At 50.0% G+C, this 13,717-nt stretch overlaps 1 protein-coding gene across 3 annotated transcripts; it reads right to left on the reverse strand.

Moving 5' to 3' along the window:
* Positions 1-1,279: 1,279 nt before the first annotated feature.
* Positions 1,280-10,874, reverse strand: BARHL2 (BarH like homeobox 2). 3 transcript variants are annotated; one of them, XM_079980821.1, is made up of 4 exons: positions 10,765-10,874; positions 7,187-7,722; positions 5,064-5,289; positions 1,280-2,553 (listed from the first exon to the last, which is right to left on the reverse strand). In XM_079980821.1, exons 2-4 carry the CDS (start codon positions 7,704-7,706, stop codon positions 2,241-2,243), a joined length of 1,059 nt encoding a protein of 352 aa, XP_079836947.1. In that variant the 5' UTR covers positions 7,707-7,722; positions 10,765-10,874; the 3' UTR covers positions 1,280-2,240. The 3 variants fall into 3 exon arrangements, with proteins under 3 accessions (XP_079836947.1, XP_079836946.1, XP_079836945.1); XM_079980820.1 differs by lacking the exon at positions 10,765-10,874 and adding an exon at positions 8,289-8,826; XM_079980819.1 differs by lacking the exon at positions 10,765-10,874 and having other exon boundaries at positions 7,187-7,851.
* Positions 10,875-13,717: the final 2,843 nt, after the last annotated feature.

Below are 13,717 nucleotides of genomic sequence, written 5' to 3' on the forward strand. Positions count from 1 at the left end.
AGGGCTGATCTGGATTGGCAGAACGGACGGGGGGGAGAGGTAGGCAGCCCCCCCCCCCCCAAACTCAGGCCAAAGAGGCCAGAGGGAGGGAAGGAGCCGCTCCGCTCGCCTCTCCTTTTGCATCACTTTCAAGCGGTTATCCCCCCCCTCAGGTTCCGTCGCAAACCCAGCCACAGTTTCTCCTTTTCACACACACACCCCGTTTTGTTTTGTTTTTTATTTTTTGTTCCCCATTTCCCTCGCCTTCCCTCTTGCTCCTTCTCAACCCAGACCCCGCCAAGTCTTCCAGTCCGCGCGCGCACACACATACAACCCCACCACCGAATTGCCTGCCCCTTTTAAGAAGGGGAGGTTTAAGAAGAATTAAAAATAAAAAGCTGAGCAAAAAAGAATTGTAGAGGGAGAAAAGGAGAAGCGGGGTCTTTGGAGGGAAAGGGAGAAAAAAGACCCCTGAGGGTTGGGGAGAGATCAAAGATCTCCAGGTCTCTCGCCCGCCCCCCTTCCCGCCGCCCCCTCCACGCAAACATCCCCCTCGGCTGTGGACCGGGGGTGGTTTTCTCCTGCCTGGGGTCCACGCTCCTAATTGCCCCCCTCGAGCGTCTCCCGCTTCCTGTCTGTCCTCCGCGTTTTTCCCCAGCGCTTCTGCGGCCTCGGAACAGCTGCCAGGCCGGGAGACCACATTTTGGTTTCCCAGACATCCGGCCACCTTTAGCAAACCATTCAAGTCCTCTCTCTCTCGCTCGCTCGCTCGCTCGCTCTCTCGCTCTCCCCACCCCCCACTTTTAAATATTCAACAACGGGAGCCAAAAACAAGAGAGAGAGAGAGAGAATTGTACACAGCAGCGAAGGAGGAAAAGCAGTCCCAACATTCCCCGTTTATAACGGCCTATTCAGAACCAAATCCACCCTCCTCAAAAAAATTAAAACAAAAACAAAATTGCTTATTTGTCAATGGATCTTACACGGCACAAGCTTGAAGCAGCAAGCCCATCCCCTCTCCCCTCGCCCCCCAAAAACCACTTGATTCTCCCTTCCAATCTGTTGCTTCGAAAAGTCACAAACTCTTATCAACTTTTCAAAAACGGAACGCCAGCAGCACACGATTTAGTGGGGTGAATTTGAGCATCGCACACAGACACAGGCACGCTCTGCGCATTTCTTCGCAGAGTTCCCCGTTCCCCGTCCTTGCGGCCAAGCGCGTTTGGCTTAAGAAAATTAGCTAGTTTGGACCTACGCATTTGTTTAAAAAAAGATAAAAGTTTATTTCCTTTTTTCCCCTTCGTTTTGTCATTTTTCAGTCATCAAAAATCTATATAATTTTTGTCGTCGTCATCTAAGCATTTATTTTTCTTTTTTACTGAATTAAAAAAAAAAAGCATGGAAAAGGAGAGAGTAGAGGGGGAAGATTTTTGTTTTTGTTTTGCTTCGTTGTCGTTCCCCCACTACCACCACCACTAATGTATATGTGACTTTTCTTTTTTTCTTTTTCTTTTCTTTCTTTTTTTTTCTTTTCTTTTTTGGAACAACATATAATAAATATGATATATCACTTCGCACACCAGCCTGTTCAAAATGTACATTTTACATATCTCGTATATATCTATATATGGATATAGATATAGATATATAGATATATATATATAGCATACGGAGCATGCCACTTTTCGGTAAGAAAAAAAGGTCATGAGAAATTCAGTGCAAACTTCTCCGTCTCCCCAAGACCGCCGCCGTCTCCTCATCTTCTGGGATCAGTGTTGGGGGGGAGGGGCGTCCCCTCTCTCTCTCTCTCTCTTTCTCTCTCTCTGTGTCACTCAAGAGTCTTTGCTGCGACTGCCTGGATCTCAGTCTCTTTCTTGCACCCCCTCCCCAACTCTCTCCTAGAGACGATCGCAAGCAAACCCCCCTCCCCCCGCAGTTCTCTTCCCCCCTCCTCCTCCGGCCAAGGGACGGACTGACGCAGGCCTGGCTGGATGTGAAGATTCACTTACGGGTTCCAGAGTCCCCGCTCTCGCTCGGAGCCGGTCGCCTCTCTCGCTGCTTGGAGAACCTCTCGCATCCAACGCCCCCCCCCCCTTTCCTCCTCCTCCTCCTCCTCACTCGGCTGGGCTCCATCCTTGGCTGATTAGCAGTTGTCTTAAGTGAGGGGGAGTGAAGCGGGGGAGTCTGTTAGCGGAATGCGCGGGGGCGGGGAGCTGGGGTTGGGCGAAGCTCCCCTCCCCTCCCCCCCAGGGGGAGCGCTTTCACCGCGGGTGGGGGGTCCCCGGGAGAGGGTTGGACAAAGGGTTGAGGGCCGGCTGCCCTCCGGGTCCAAGGCCGTGGATCAGCACCCGGGGGACCAGAGGCCTCTGCAGCTGGGGGTGAGGCGCCGGAGGAGTCCGGTACATGCTACTGTACATAGCTGCGGCCGCCGCGGCCGCCGTGGTACTGTCCATGCTGCCTAGCAGGCTCGGGTGGTAGAAGTAGGGCGACGGGAACATCCGCTGCAGAGCCGAGTAATTCCCCGCTTCGGCCAGGAGCTCCAAGCCCACGGCCGTCTGCCGCTTCCACTTGGTCCTGCGGGAGAAGGGGAGAAAGAGACGCCGCTAGGCCGGGCCCACAAATTGCAGGGGGGGGCGGGGGGGGGCAGGAGGATCGGATCGGAAGGACAACTCCTCACCCTCTTTTTAAAAAGCAAAACAAGAGGGAAGCCCTTCTTGTAGGAGCAGAATCAAGGCCGCCACTTGGGTAGATCTCTGATTTATTTCCCTCCTTTGAATGATTGCAATGATCCTTTCTTCCTTAAAGGTGATAGCGACTCTAAAATTATTGCAACCACCGTCCTGATTGCATAGGCGTAAAGGGCACTGGTTAATGAGGAATAATTGCTTCAAAATAATAGAACATACGAAGCAGTGCGTTACGCACGGATAGAACCAGAGGAAGGAAGAAATGGAGGATGGATGGCTCTAACTGGTCCTATCTCTGAAACTGAAGGCAGGTGACTTGAAAACTACCCACCTGAAAGTCTGCTAAAAGGCACATTTCCAAGCATACAACAAAACTTGAAACCTCTTTTTCTTTTCATTATCAGCTCCTCAAACCAAACAGTCACTCTCTTTCTCCCGCCAGCCTCCCCTCTGTTAATTTTCTGCGCTTTAAAACAGGGAAGGCACAGCTCAGTCCGACTTACTAAAACACCCATATAAAAGGGACAACTAAAATACCCCTAACATTTCGATTCCTGAGGCAATTACTTTGGGGGGGGGGCAGAGGGTAAACGCCTCCTCCCTTATATATAAAAAAAGAGAACCGACACAGAAGCTCCAACTTCTACCGACAATTCAGATCGAGATAATTTGATTCTGCAAATAATCTCACCCAATACCAAAAAGACGACAAAAACGCTTTGCGTCTTTATTTTGACCGTTTTGGAAGACTTATTGGGATGGGAAGTGTCAGCCTTGGTCATTGGGTCTTCCTGCCACTGAAGTTGATTTTAAACTACTGTAAATGGGTTTTAGACTAAATTCTGAGAGGATAATTTAGAACGAAGAACTGAGAATTCTGTTCTTCCAAAATCCTAGTCGTCTGTGTGTGTGTGTGTGTGTGTGTGTAATTCACAGCAAGCATCACCCAACCGAAAGAAAATTAAGCCATTTGTTCGAATATTTCAACATACACACATCCAACTCCTGCCAGCCGGCTTAAAGGAACACTGATAAATAATCAGAGTATATAGCGAGTCAATTATTCCAGAACCATAGTGCAGTTTCCTTGTGTGTATGTGTGTTACACACACACACACACACTTCCCCATTCTGAGTCTCCATGCATCTCTCTCGGCCCCAGTAAGCTGCTGGAGCTGGTGCATCCTGCACACATTCGCTCTCCTCCTCTCTCTCACACACACACAAAATCACGACCCAGCAATTGCAGCCAAATTAATAAACATGGCGCTGCTGTTTAGATTGGCGATAAATGACACTAATGTTTTCCGACAGAATTAGGGTGGCTGCGACCGTATGTAATGAGACAGAAAATTATGGCAAAGACGACAACTGGACGCGCTTTTCCAACGCAGCCGTCATCGACGAGAAGCTAGAAATCCCCGCTTTCTGCTCTTGCAGCGCCTTTGTTGTTGTTGATTTCTTGAGGGGAGGGGTGGGGAGACATACTCATTTAAGACTTGGTTTCTTCATCCAGCCCCCCACCCCAGTTTCTTATCCACAGGCGCCAAGAGCGAGGAAACGCTTGGAAAAAAGGCAGCGCTTTCCAACTGGGTTGGAGAGGCGCGCCAAGAACCGAATTTTTAAAGGGGGAAAGAAACATGGGGCGAAGGAAGTGGGGGGGAGGGGAAGAGAGAAACTGGGAGAGCGACCAAGAGGAGGCTGGGGCCTTAGGGAAAGGGGGCAGACCCTAGCCTGGAACTCTAAGGTCACCCGTCGAGGCAGGATCCCTCCACGTCGAGACTCCTGCCATGTTAATTAGCTTTCCCAAGAAGCCACGCCACTGATTGACACGTTAACTCTCCACCACTTTCCATCCTTTGTTTTGCTGTGGGGGAGAGGGGGTTGATTCCTGTCTTTTACTTACTACCACGGTACACGTGTAGGAAAGGAGAGGGGCAAACTGGCGGGGGGTTGCGGGGCCCACAGATAGTGAAGGCAACCGTCCCCAGCTCGATTTGGCGTCGTGGTTGGAGAAACCCAAACACAGAGCACGCGTTCCTTATCTGCGCTCTCTTGGTAAAGAACCTTGGATTGGGGCGGTGGAGTGAAGCGGTTTGGAAACTGCAGACTTTATTTGTCTTTCCCGCTCCCCAAAAAGCAGACTTACGCGCAGGAAAGTCCTTTTTAGGGTGGCAGCCAAATGTGCAGACTTTCCTGGGAGTAAAACCAAGGGAAATGGAAGCAGGACAGCAACTCCCCAGTCTGCGGGTTGCTTTCCTGTTGCGTTCCCCCTTCCTAAATTACAGTTTAATTCAAACATAAGGGAGTCGGTGTATTGGGAAAACTGGGGAGGGAATGCCAAAGAGAACGAGGGGAAAGGCCTTCGCCCCCTCCACGTGCTTCTGCCTGCCCTACCTTCGGTTTTGATACCAGGTTTTGACCTGCGTGTCGGTCAGGTTGAGGGCGGCCGCCAAATCCATGCGGTCTTGGACGCTGAGATACTTTTGCCTCTCGAAGCTCCTCTCCAGCTGGTTGAGCTGATGATCCGAGAAGGCCGTCCGCGCCTTGCGGGGCTTCTTGGCTCTCACAGGAGGGCTGTCTCGGCTGCTGGAGATCTCACGGTCGCCTTCTTCCTTTGTCCCTACGAAAGAACAAGACGCAGAGGTCGGGTTTTAGTGCCGGAGGAAAGCGCGGAGACAGTGCACTGGGGCAGCGCAAACCCAAACACAACATCTCCCCAACCTTCCTTGTTTTGGATCTTGGTTGGATTCAACCGATTTGCTCAGTAGAATTAATTATGGTTTATTTATTTTTTGCTGGGGAGCGGTTGTATTTTTTTGCCGCAGTCCACAACAGCTCAATTTAGTTGGCCGCAGTAGGGTCCCATGGATTAAGAACTGAATCTCAGGGAGGAGGTTGTGACTCAAAAAAAGGATTTCCCAGGAGTGGTGATTCCTCCTGTCGCGCACAAATAACACCCTTCTTTCTGGAGGGGCTTGATTTCCCTCTCCGTCCGACAAATCCCTATTTCTTTTCCCCGCTTTCGAAGTGCACTTGGGGAAAACGGTTATTATAAAACCAAGCCGTGGACTGCTACGTCACGGGGGAAAGAAGCAAAGTTGGACTTCGCCTGCCCAGGTGACGACGGCGCAAGGGTTGCCGGGTTCTCTTTGGCAACTAGGAGTTCTGTTCTGGGTTGGGTTTTCTGGTGCTGATATGTTAGGAAATCGATATGTCAATCCATCTGTGTTCGTACTGGGGTGTTTCTCTCCCTCCCCCCTTCTCTCTCTCTCTCTCTCTCTCTTTCTCTGCGCTCCTTGATCTTCCCTGCAGGAAGAACAATAATCTCTCTAATTGACCCACTGGGGAGGTTGGTGCACCAACTAACCAACAAAAAAAAATTGCTAGACGAGGCTGTACATCTGTTTTTGGACACTCTTATGCTAATGCTAAAATGGCAAAATGAATAGCATACTGGAGCGCCCATCTATTAGCCACTGCAAAATATCTGAAGGCTGTAAAATTAGCAAAATGTGTCTGCTCTTACCTCCGCGTTTCAAAGGCTCCTGCCCTGATAAGTGGGATTCCCTTGGCAGCAGCTTTTTATTATTATTGTTTCCCCCAGCGATTGGCAGAATGTTACAGGGTTGCACACACGCGCCCTTATATATTTGAATTTAAGAAGATGCACATTTCTTGCACACTCCTTAAGATAACCCACGGAACCAGCAATACAGTATAAAATCAGCTGGCGAGGCTGCTTCACGAGAGTTATAAAATAAAAATGAAAAGGGGGATCCAATCTGATCAACCATCTTTAAAAAACTTTTTTAAAAAGATCACTTTCTTTGAACGCTCTCGGAAATGAGTCTTATTAATTAATAGTTCCTAAACTTTTGCCAGCTGTGTTTTTAAAATAATGTAAACAGGAGTAATAATAATAATAATACATATATGCATTTTAAAATATCTAATCACACCCAGCTATTTATTATATTAGTCTTGTTGAAGAGCACACTTTCAGAACACAAATTTCTTGCACCACTACCAACTTTTTAATGGGAGGTAAAGGAAAAGATGCCCAACCTTACGGACAGAGAATAAATATTCCCAGCTATATATATATTCTTTAAATATTTAATTCTTTAAAATGCAAGTTTGATATTCTGTTTATCTATTTCTTTTCCAAAAAAAACCCCAAATAAACTGAAAGTGCTTTTCAATGCCCTAACCGGGCTTGGCTTTATTTTCCCGGTGCTTTTTTCTAAAACGTCTCAGTTCTTCGCTTATGGCCGAATCATCTCAACGTTCCAAGTCGACGTCCAAAGTTCCGAGAGGAATTTCGTGCAACAGAAACATTCGAGGACGGCTTGATTGGACGCGAAACTCGAGGGGAGCGCCGCGAGAACGTACCGAACGTTTGAAACATAAACAATGGAACGCCGGGAACGTTCGAAGCCTCCTCGCGCGTAAAAAGGAGGAAAAAAAGGAAGGCGAAGGAAGAAGGACGGAAAAGGCGCACGCTGCCTTTTACTCACCGTGACATTTCAGCTCGTTCTGGGAGTCGTCCCGTTTGTCCAGTTTGGTTTTGCTGTCGTCCTGCTCCAGCTTTGGCCGGAAGCTCTCGCTGGCCGCGTTGCTCTCTTGTTTGGGGGTGTGATGCGGGGACGAGACGCTGGTGCTGTAAGGTGCACAAGCCGCCAGCGGTTTGCTGTCTCCCAAAATGTCTTTGATGAGAAACGAAGAAGTGGAAGTCCTGGGGGCACAGCTGCCCGAACCCAGTTGCTGCTGCTGCTGCTGCTGGGGAGATGGCTGCAAACTTTGTTGTTGCTGCTGCTGCTGCGGGTGATGGAGGTGAAGATGCTGCGCAGGGAGCCCGTCTTGCGCCAAATGCTGCGGCTGCTGCTGCTGCTCCGGGTGCTCCGCCGTGACCGAGATGGGCGACGAGGGAGCCGTCCCCACAGTGTCTATTTCCGAGCAGGGGGAAGGGGTGGCTTGGCTGCGAAAATCCGCCGCGCGGGCCTCGCCGTGGGCCGCTCGGAAGTCCCCGTTCATCATGCCCGGGCTGCCGGACCTGGGATTAGACAAAATCGTGTCTATTCCAAAACTGGAGCCGCTAGACCCTTCCATGGTCGCCGTTCCAAGAAGCGCCTTCGATCATCCCCCAGACCTCCCCCAACGCAGCTCTTTCTCTCTCTCTCTCTCTCTCTCTCTCTCTCTCTCTCGCACGAACAGGTTTTTTTCTTTTTGTTTTTTTGCACCGAGTGGAATCTGGAAGATCGACCGACCCACGGATTTCAAAACAAAACAATCGACGCCGATCAATCCTGGACGACTCGGGAGCTCGCCAAGCACGGCTGTCTAAGGCCGAAATTCACACGGGGGAAGGAGAGGGCTTGGGGAGGCAGAGCACCGAGGGGGGGCGACGAGATGCGGACATGAACAACACACAAAAGACGGAGAGAGACTCTGGAGGGGGGGGGATAACGATGGAGCAAGGGGAGCGTGAAGGAATAGAGGGAAATTGGGGGAGAAATCGGAGGGAAGGCGCGAGATCGGCACCCTCTGGAAGAGCTGGCCCCCCACACTCGCCCCCCACCACACACACACACGCCCCCCACCACCCCCAGCCTGACACACGTGTTTGGCGTCTTGTTCAGGCAGCGCTAAGAGAGAGCAGCCGCGCTCGCCCCGGTGGAATGGACGGCATCGCCTGGGCGCTGTGGAAGGGGGACGCGCGATGCAGAGGAAGAAGGTGGCTTGAGGAAGAAGAGGAGGAGGAGGAGGAGGAAGAAGAAGAAGAGGCGCGATGATGCTGATGGCGAAGGCAGAGGCGCAGCGGGGCGGGCGAGCCGGCGGGGCTGCCTGGTGCGGCACCTCGGTCTCCCAGCGCCAGCCTCTCGGCTCTTCAGCTCGCGCGCTCTCTCTCTCGCCTGCGCCCAGGAGTTATTGAACTTTCTTGGAAAGTTGAGGCGTGGTGGAAAAGCAGGAGGAGGAGGAGGAGGAGGAGGAGGAGGAGGCGACGCCGAGCCTCGGCCACTGCCTGCCTCTTCCTCGCGCCAGCCGCCTTCTCTCCTGCCACTCCGCCCGTGACGTCACAGCCATTGCCATCCGCCTGCGCGCACTTTATTCTAAACCATCCATGAGGGTTTAGGTTTGTTTGGGGTGGGTTTCCTCCCCCCCCACACACACACTTTGTGTGTGGGGGGGGAGGTTGTTTCTTTTCGGTTTTGGTCCGCCGTAGAATAGGAGCCCCCCCCCCATTGGCAGCCACGATGGTCGAACCTGACGCTCAGCAGTTGGCAGCCAATAAGCGTGAAGGAAAGCTGGAGAAGGGGCGGGGGCGGGGGGAGATGGGGGAGGACAAGGGACCTTGTCAGTTTCAGAACTGGGACTGTTCTTTTTTAGAATCTGCAGCCTTCCACCCTCCCTCCTTCCCTCCCCAATTTTATATCTGGATGTAAATGGTTAGCTATTATCCACACTAGACGCCAATAAAAATCATTAAGAAATGCAGGATTTGTTTTAAAGGACAGAAAGAGAGAGAAAGATATTTAAGGGGTGAGACAGAACAGTTACAGTTCTTATATATATATACATATATATATAATGTTTGCCAGCTGTTTGGAGGTGTGAGATCTCACGTGCCCTAGATATTTAAATCAAGGCGATGCATTACAAAAGCGAAACAAGCATCCGCACAGATCCTCCAAAGAGGAAGAGGAGAGGGGGGGTCAGTTCAGCTTTCTAGGGATTCCTTACTGCTCTCCCCTATTCCCATATTTTCTTTGTCTGGGAGACAGGTGAGTATGGTGTCTATTTTGTTTTGCTTTTTTTAAAATAATAATAATAATGCAACATTCCTGGATGGTGGAAGCTAGGGATGAGAAGGGGGAACAGGGAAACAGGGATGAGGGATGGACCAAATGAGATCTCGGTCGGGAGCCAAGTGGGGAAACGGCTCGCTTCGATTTCTCCAAGAGGCCAGCGAAGAGAAGGGAGCAGCCGCCCCTGGTGAAAAGATGGGGATCGGGCAAAGAGATGCCCATTCTCCGCCTGCATGCCTGGTCCTTTGGAGAGGCAGCTCACCGGCGCAGCGAGGCCCAGGGCCAGATGCGAAGTGTAGGGCTCGGGTGCCGCCCGCCAACTCCTCTCTGCCAGATTCCAGGGGTCTCTAGTGCTTTCCCCACTTTTCTTTTCCTTCCTTCCTTCCTTCCTTCCTTCCTTCCTTCTCACACTTCACTCTGGTTTCTCCCCTTGTACTAAGCTCCCATGGCTTTAAACCGGAATAGTTCCTACTTATCCGCATGAGACTCCGGGAGAGAGAGAGTGCATATACGTGTGTGTGTGTGTGTGTGTGTGTGTGTGTGACATTTTCCACCGATTCTTTGGAGATCCTCAACTTGCGTCACTTTCTCCAGGACGCCACGACTCCGACCTGTCTCTTGTTGAATGTCAGAGTAATGCGAACTGCCAGTGACAAGGCGACGTATTACTCCCGATTAAGTGCCGTGTCAGCCTAATTAGCAGAGTAATTATAAGGTGCTAATGAATGATTCAAAGTTCGGCGAGATACAGTTCACTCCGCATTGCGCCCTCCTGAAGGACTCGGGGAATCGAAGGTAAACGGGCCAGGAGTCTCCCCCTCCCTCCCCCCCCTCTCTGCGTCTCTCTCTCTCACACACACACACACGACAAAATCCAAAGGGGGGGGGCTTCTCTCAGCCATTATTTGTAGTGAAAGCGAAAGGACATTAAAGTAGAAACATAGAAAAGGAGGGAGGGATGTGGTGACACACACCTCCTTTTTTTAAAAAAAAAGAGAGAGAGCGATGGATGTAATTTACAGTGGAGTGAGGAGGTGGGGAGACGCAGCGGTGCACCATTGACTTTCCCCTGCGTGCGCCCCTGTTGCAGCGATGGTTCGCTTTTCAGAAAGGAAGAAGCAGATTTAGCTCCCGGCTAAAATATTGGAGAGGGAAGGGGCCGATTAGCTTGCAAGGGACGCGGGCCGGTTTAAAACACCCCCTTGTCCAAAAGAAGAAGAAAAAACTATAGAGAAACTCACCATAAGAGGGTGGGGAAAGCAAGAAATTCGGAGAAGGAAACCAAATACCTGAGTTAGGTCTCGTCCCCTGCGTCTGGGCAGGTGTCTGCGAAGAACCCAGTGCCAAGCGGCTTGGGACTACGTTGAACAGCTAGATCCGAGAGAGGGGAGATGCTTCCGTCTTGCATAATCTCTCTCTCCCACCCCACCCGCTCACATACACTGCTCTCCCCTTTCCCTGTCCTCCCCCACCGACGATCTCCCATCGCAGGTCTAGCTGGGAATCGCTTGTAGTTATTAGTGGGTTGCTAGCGGCGGGGGGGGGGGGGGGCAGAAAGCAGCTTGGAAAGTCGCCATTGTGCTGCGTTCTGTGAGCTTTGGTGTGTTTTTTTAAAGATACCCCGGAGAAGTGCGTGCGTAAAAGTAAGGAGATCGGCCTTAAAATGGGCAAATGAAGGTGGAGGGGAGAGGGGGAGAGAGAGAGTTTTAATTCTGCAGTAACATTGCAAATCTAGTGTCATTTCAACCGCAGGAACGAATGCCCCTAAAATGACACTCATTGCCTTGGCGTTGTGCACCTTACGTACCCGTTTGTTTGTATGTTTGCATACGTTGCAATCTTCCCAAAACACCCACCGAGAAAGTCTCCTTTATTTCCACGCGAACCCTATTTAAAAAAAAAAATAGATTTAGGACCGCTGCATTCTTGAGAACTCAAGTTCAAATGAGTGGCGCACGTTTTCCAAGAATTGGTTTGCTCGGGCGTCAAAGTTGATGGCCAAATAGTTTTGTTTTGGTTTTTCTCTGTAAGGGATACTCTCTAAAATATCAGGCAGCCTTTCTCTTCCCCCAAACTCCTCTCTAAAAACAATTCAGTTCCGATGATCTGGGTTTATTTGAGAAGGAATGGAGAGGGTAGCTGCGCGGTTAGGAATATATTGGACCAACGACCTTCCTTTCCTTTGGCAAAGATGGAAGAAATTTCTCCCGCAAGACGAGATAATGTAACAGGCAGGAGAGCGCTCTTGCCAAGAGACAGGTGCGTGGCCCACGCGCCAGAGCGGCCCACTTTCAGGCCACGTCTGGAGGGCGTCATAATTAGCCGCTTAATCTTTATTAATGATATTTGATTTGGGCGGAATCAGAAACGGTTCCCAGGCGGAGCAGGACCTCCGAAGAGCACGACGAGGCGCTCAGACTGATGAAATGAGAACAAGGAAGAGAAGCCGGAAAGATAGAAGGAGAGAGAAAAGGAGGGTCCGATCGAGGTTCTCTAACATTCGCGTAACCTACAAATGGGATTCGCCTGCTTCTGCCTTATTTAAGCGCTGCCGTGAACAAAACCCACGTCGTTGTTTTTCCTTGATGGGCTACATTTTAAAGTCAGGAGTTTGGAAGGGTTGTTGTTGTTTTTTAATTCGGCTTGCTATTCCCCCCCCCCGCCCCAAATTCTGAACTTAAACTGCAGAATGACCTGGGAGGGGGCCCTGGGTGAGTGATGATTATTTGGGAATGTTTATTCTGTGCGGGGGGGGGGGGACTTTCAGAATTGCCATCCAAACCGACTTTTTCTCAAAAGCTTCAGTTAACAGTGTCTGACTGTGTGTCTGTCCCATAAGTTTCACACACATGCACACAATTTTCGTACAGGGCTTGAGGGGAGGGCAGAAATCAAGGAAGTGAGGGGTGGAGGCGAAATAAAAAAGCCTATTTAATGCGAATCAATTTGCAGATACGGGTGTGTTGTTCTTGTTCATTTGGTTCAAAGCTGGGCTTTCTGTTGAGTTATATTTCTGTATCTCTATATTAGTACAGTTCTCTCTCTCTCTCTCTCTCTCTCTCTCTCTTTCTTCCTCTTTCTCTTTAGGGGAAATTCTGGACAAAATGGACAGCACCCTGGTACGCGCAGAAAAAGTTTCACAACTACAGGGTAAACTCGAGCTTCCAACTCCACCAATATCTGCGGCTAGAAATCCATTCGTCTTTCTCCGCTCTCCTCCCAAAATCGAGGTTTACATTAAGTTAAAGCAATTTATAAAATGTGAAGAAGGAGAGACCGCTATAGTTCCTTCCTTTCACATGTGTGTTTTTTAAAGGAGATTTTGAATGGATAACTCTTCTCAGACTATATGAGCGTGCGCGTGTTGTTTAAACCTTGAGGTGTGGTAGGTTGAAACCCATTTTTGAGAAAGCTCACGTTCTCTGTTTCCACAGTGGGTTTCGGATTGGCTTAGTGCCATGGAATTACTAGAAAGGGTCAGGTGATCAACAGTCCAAGCCCCTCATCCCTTTGCCTACTCTCTCTTAAATTTAAATCTCTCCCACCCCACCGCCACCAAAAAAACAAAAACAAAAACCCCACTCTGTGATTTCCACATAGCTCGTTTGCATTTCTTGTTAGCAAGAGAAATCGCTTAAAACGCGGAAAAGGGAGATAGTTTGACGTCGGCTATGAAATTTCCAGAACCTAGGGTTGGGTGACTGTTTTAGGGTTCGGTTACCCGGGTTTTAAAACAAAGTTTCAGCAGCCGCTGTCAAAATTGCTCCTGCACTGGCTTATTTGCCCACTAGGCGGCGACAATAGAGGCTTCTATTGTCTCCACAAATCTCTTGGTCTGGTTCTATTACATTTAAGGAGAAGAGCTGTAGAAAAGAGAGGTACTTTTGATGCTCTTTTGCTAATAGCTGGCGATGGGATTGCAAGGAGGCAGCAACTTGATATTGTTTTAATCAGAGTTTCACAATCCCTGCGGCTTTAAATAGGAAACTTTCACAAGGCAGCAGGGAAAACAGACCGGGAACAACGCCTAGTAAATAACCCCAAAAGGCAGTCCAGAATTCTCCGGAGCAAGCCAAAAGTAGGCTCTAGTGCCGCCCGCTTGTTCTGCTCGCATTCGTTTCAGTGGAGCTTGCGGCGGAGAACTTCCAGGTGGCTTCTGGAAGTTGTGACGGATCCCAGTGCAATTCTTATCCGCATTGCAACTATCCCGGTCCTAATTAGTTTTGGTTTCAAAGACGGAGC

Source organism: Podarcis cretensis (assembly GCF_951804945.1).
Source record: "Podarcis cretensis genome assembly, chromosome: 6".
Lineage (NCBI taxonomy): Eukaryota > Metazoa > Chordata > Lepidosauria > Squamata > Lacertidae > Podarcis > Podarcis cretensis.

Bases quoted from the DNA above. Each gene is read 5' to 3' on its own strand.
- BARHL2 (XM_079980819.1), bottom strand. From the start codon at position 7,778: ATGGAAGGGTCTAGCGGCTCCAGTTTTGGAATAGACACGATTTTGTCT. The intron at 5,290-7,186 runs GTGAGTAAAAGG...GTTCTTTCGTAG, and splicing joins GAACGAGCTGAAATGTCACG to GGACAAAGGAAGAAGGCGAC. The intron at 2,554-5,063 runs GTAGGGCAGGCA...CTTCTCCCGCAG, and splicing joins ACCTGGTATCAAAACCGAAG to GACCAAGTGGAAGCGGCAGA.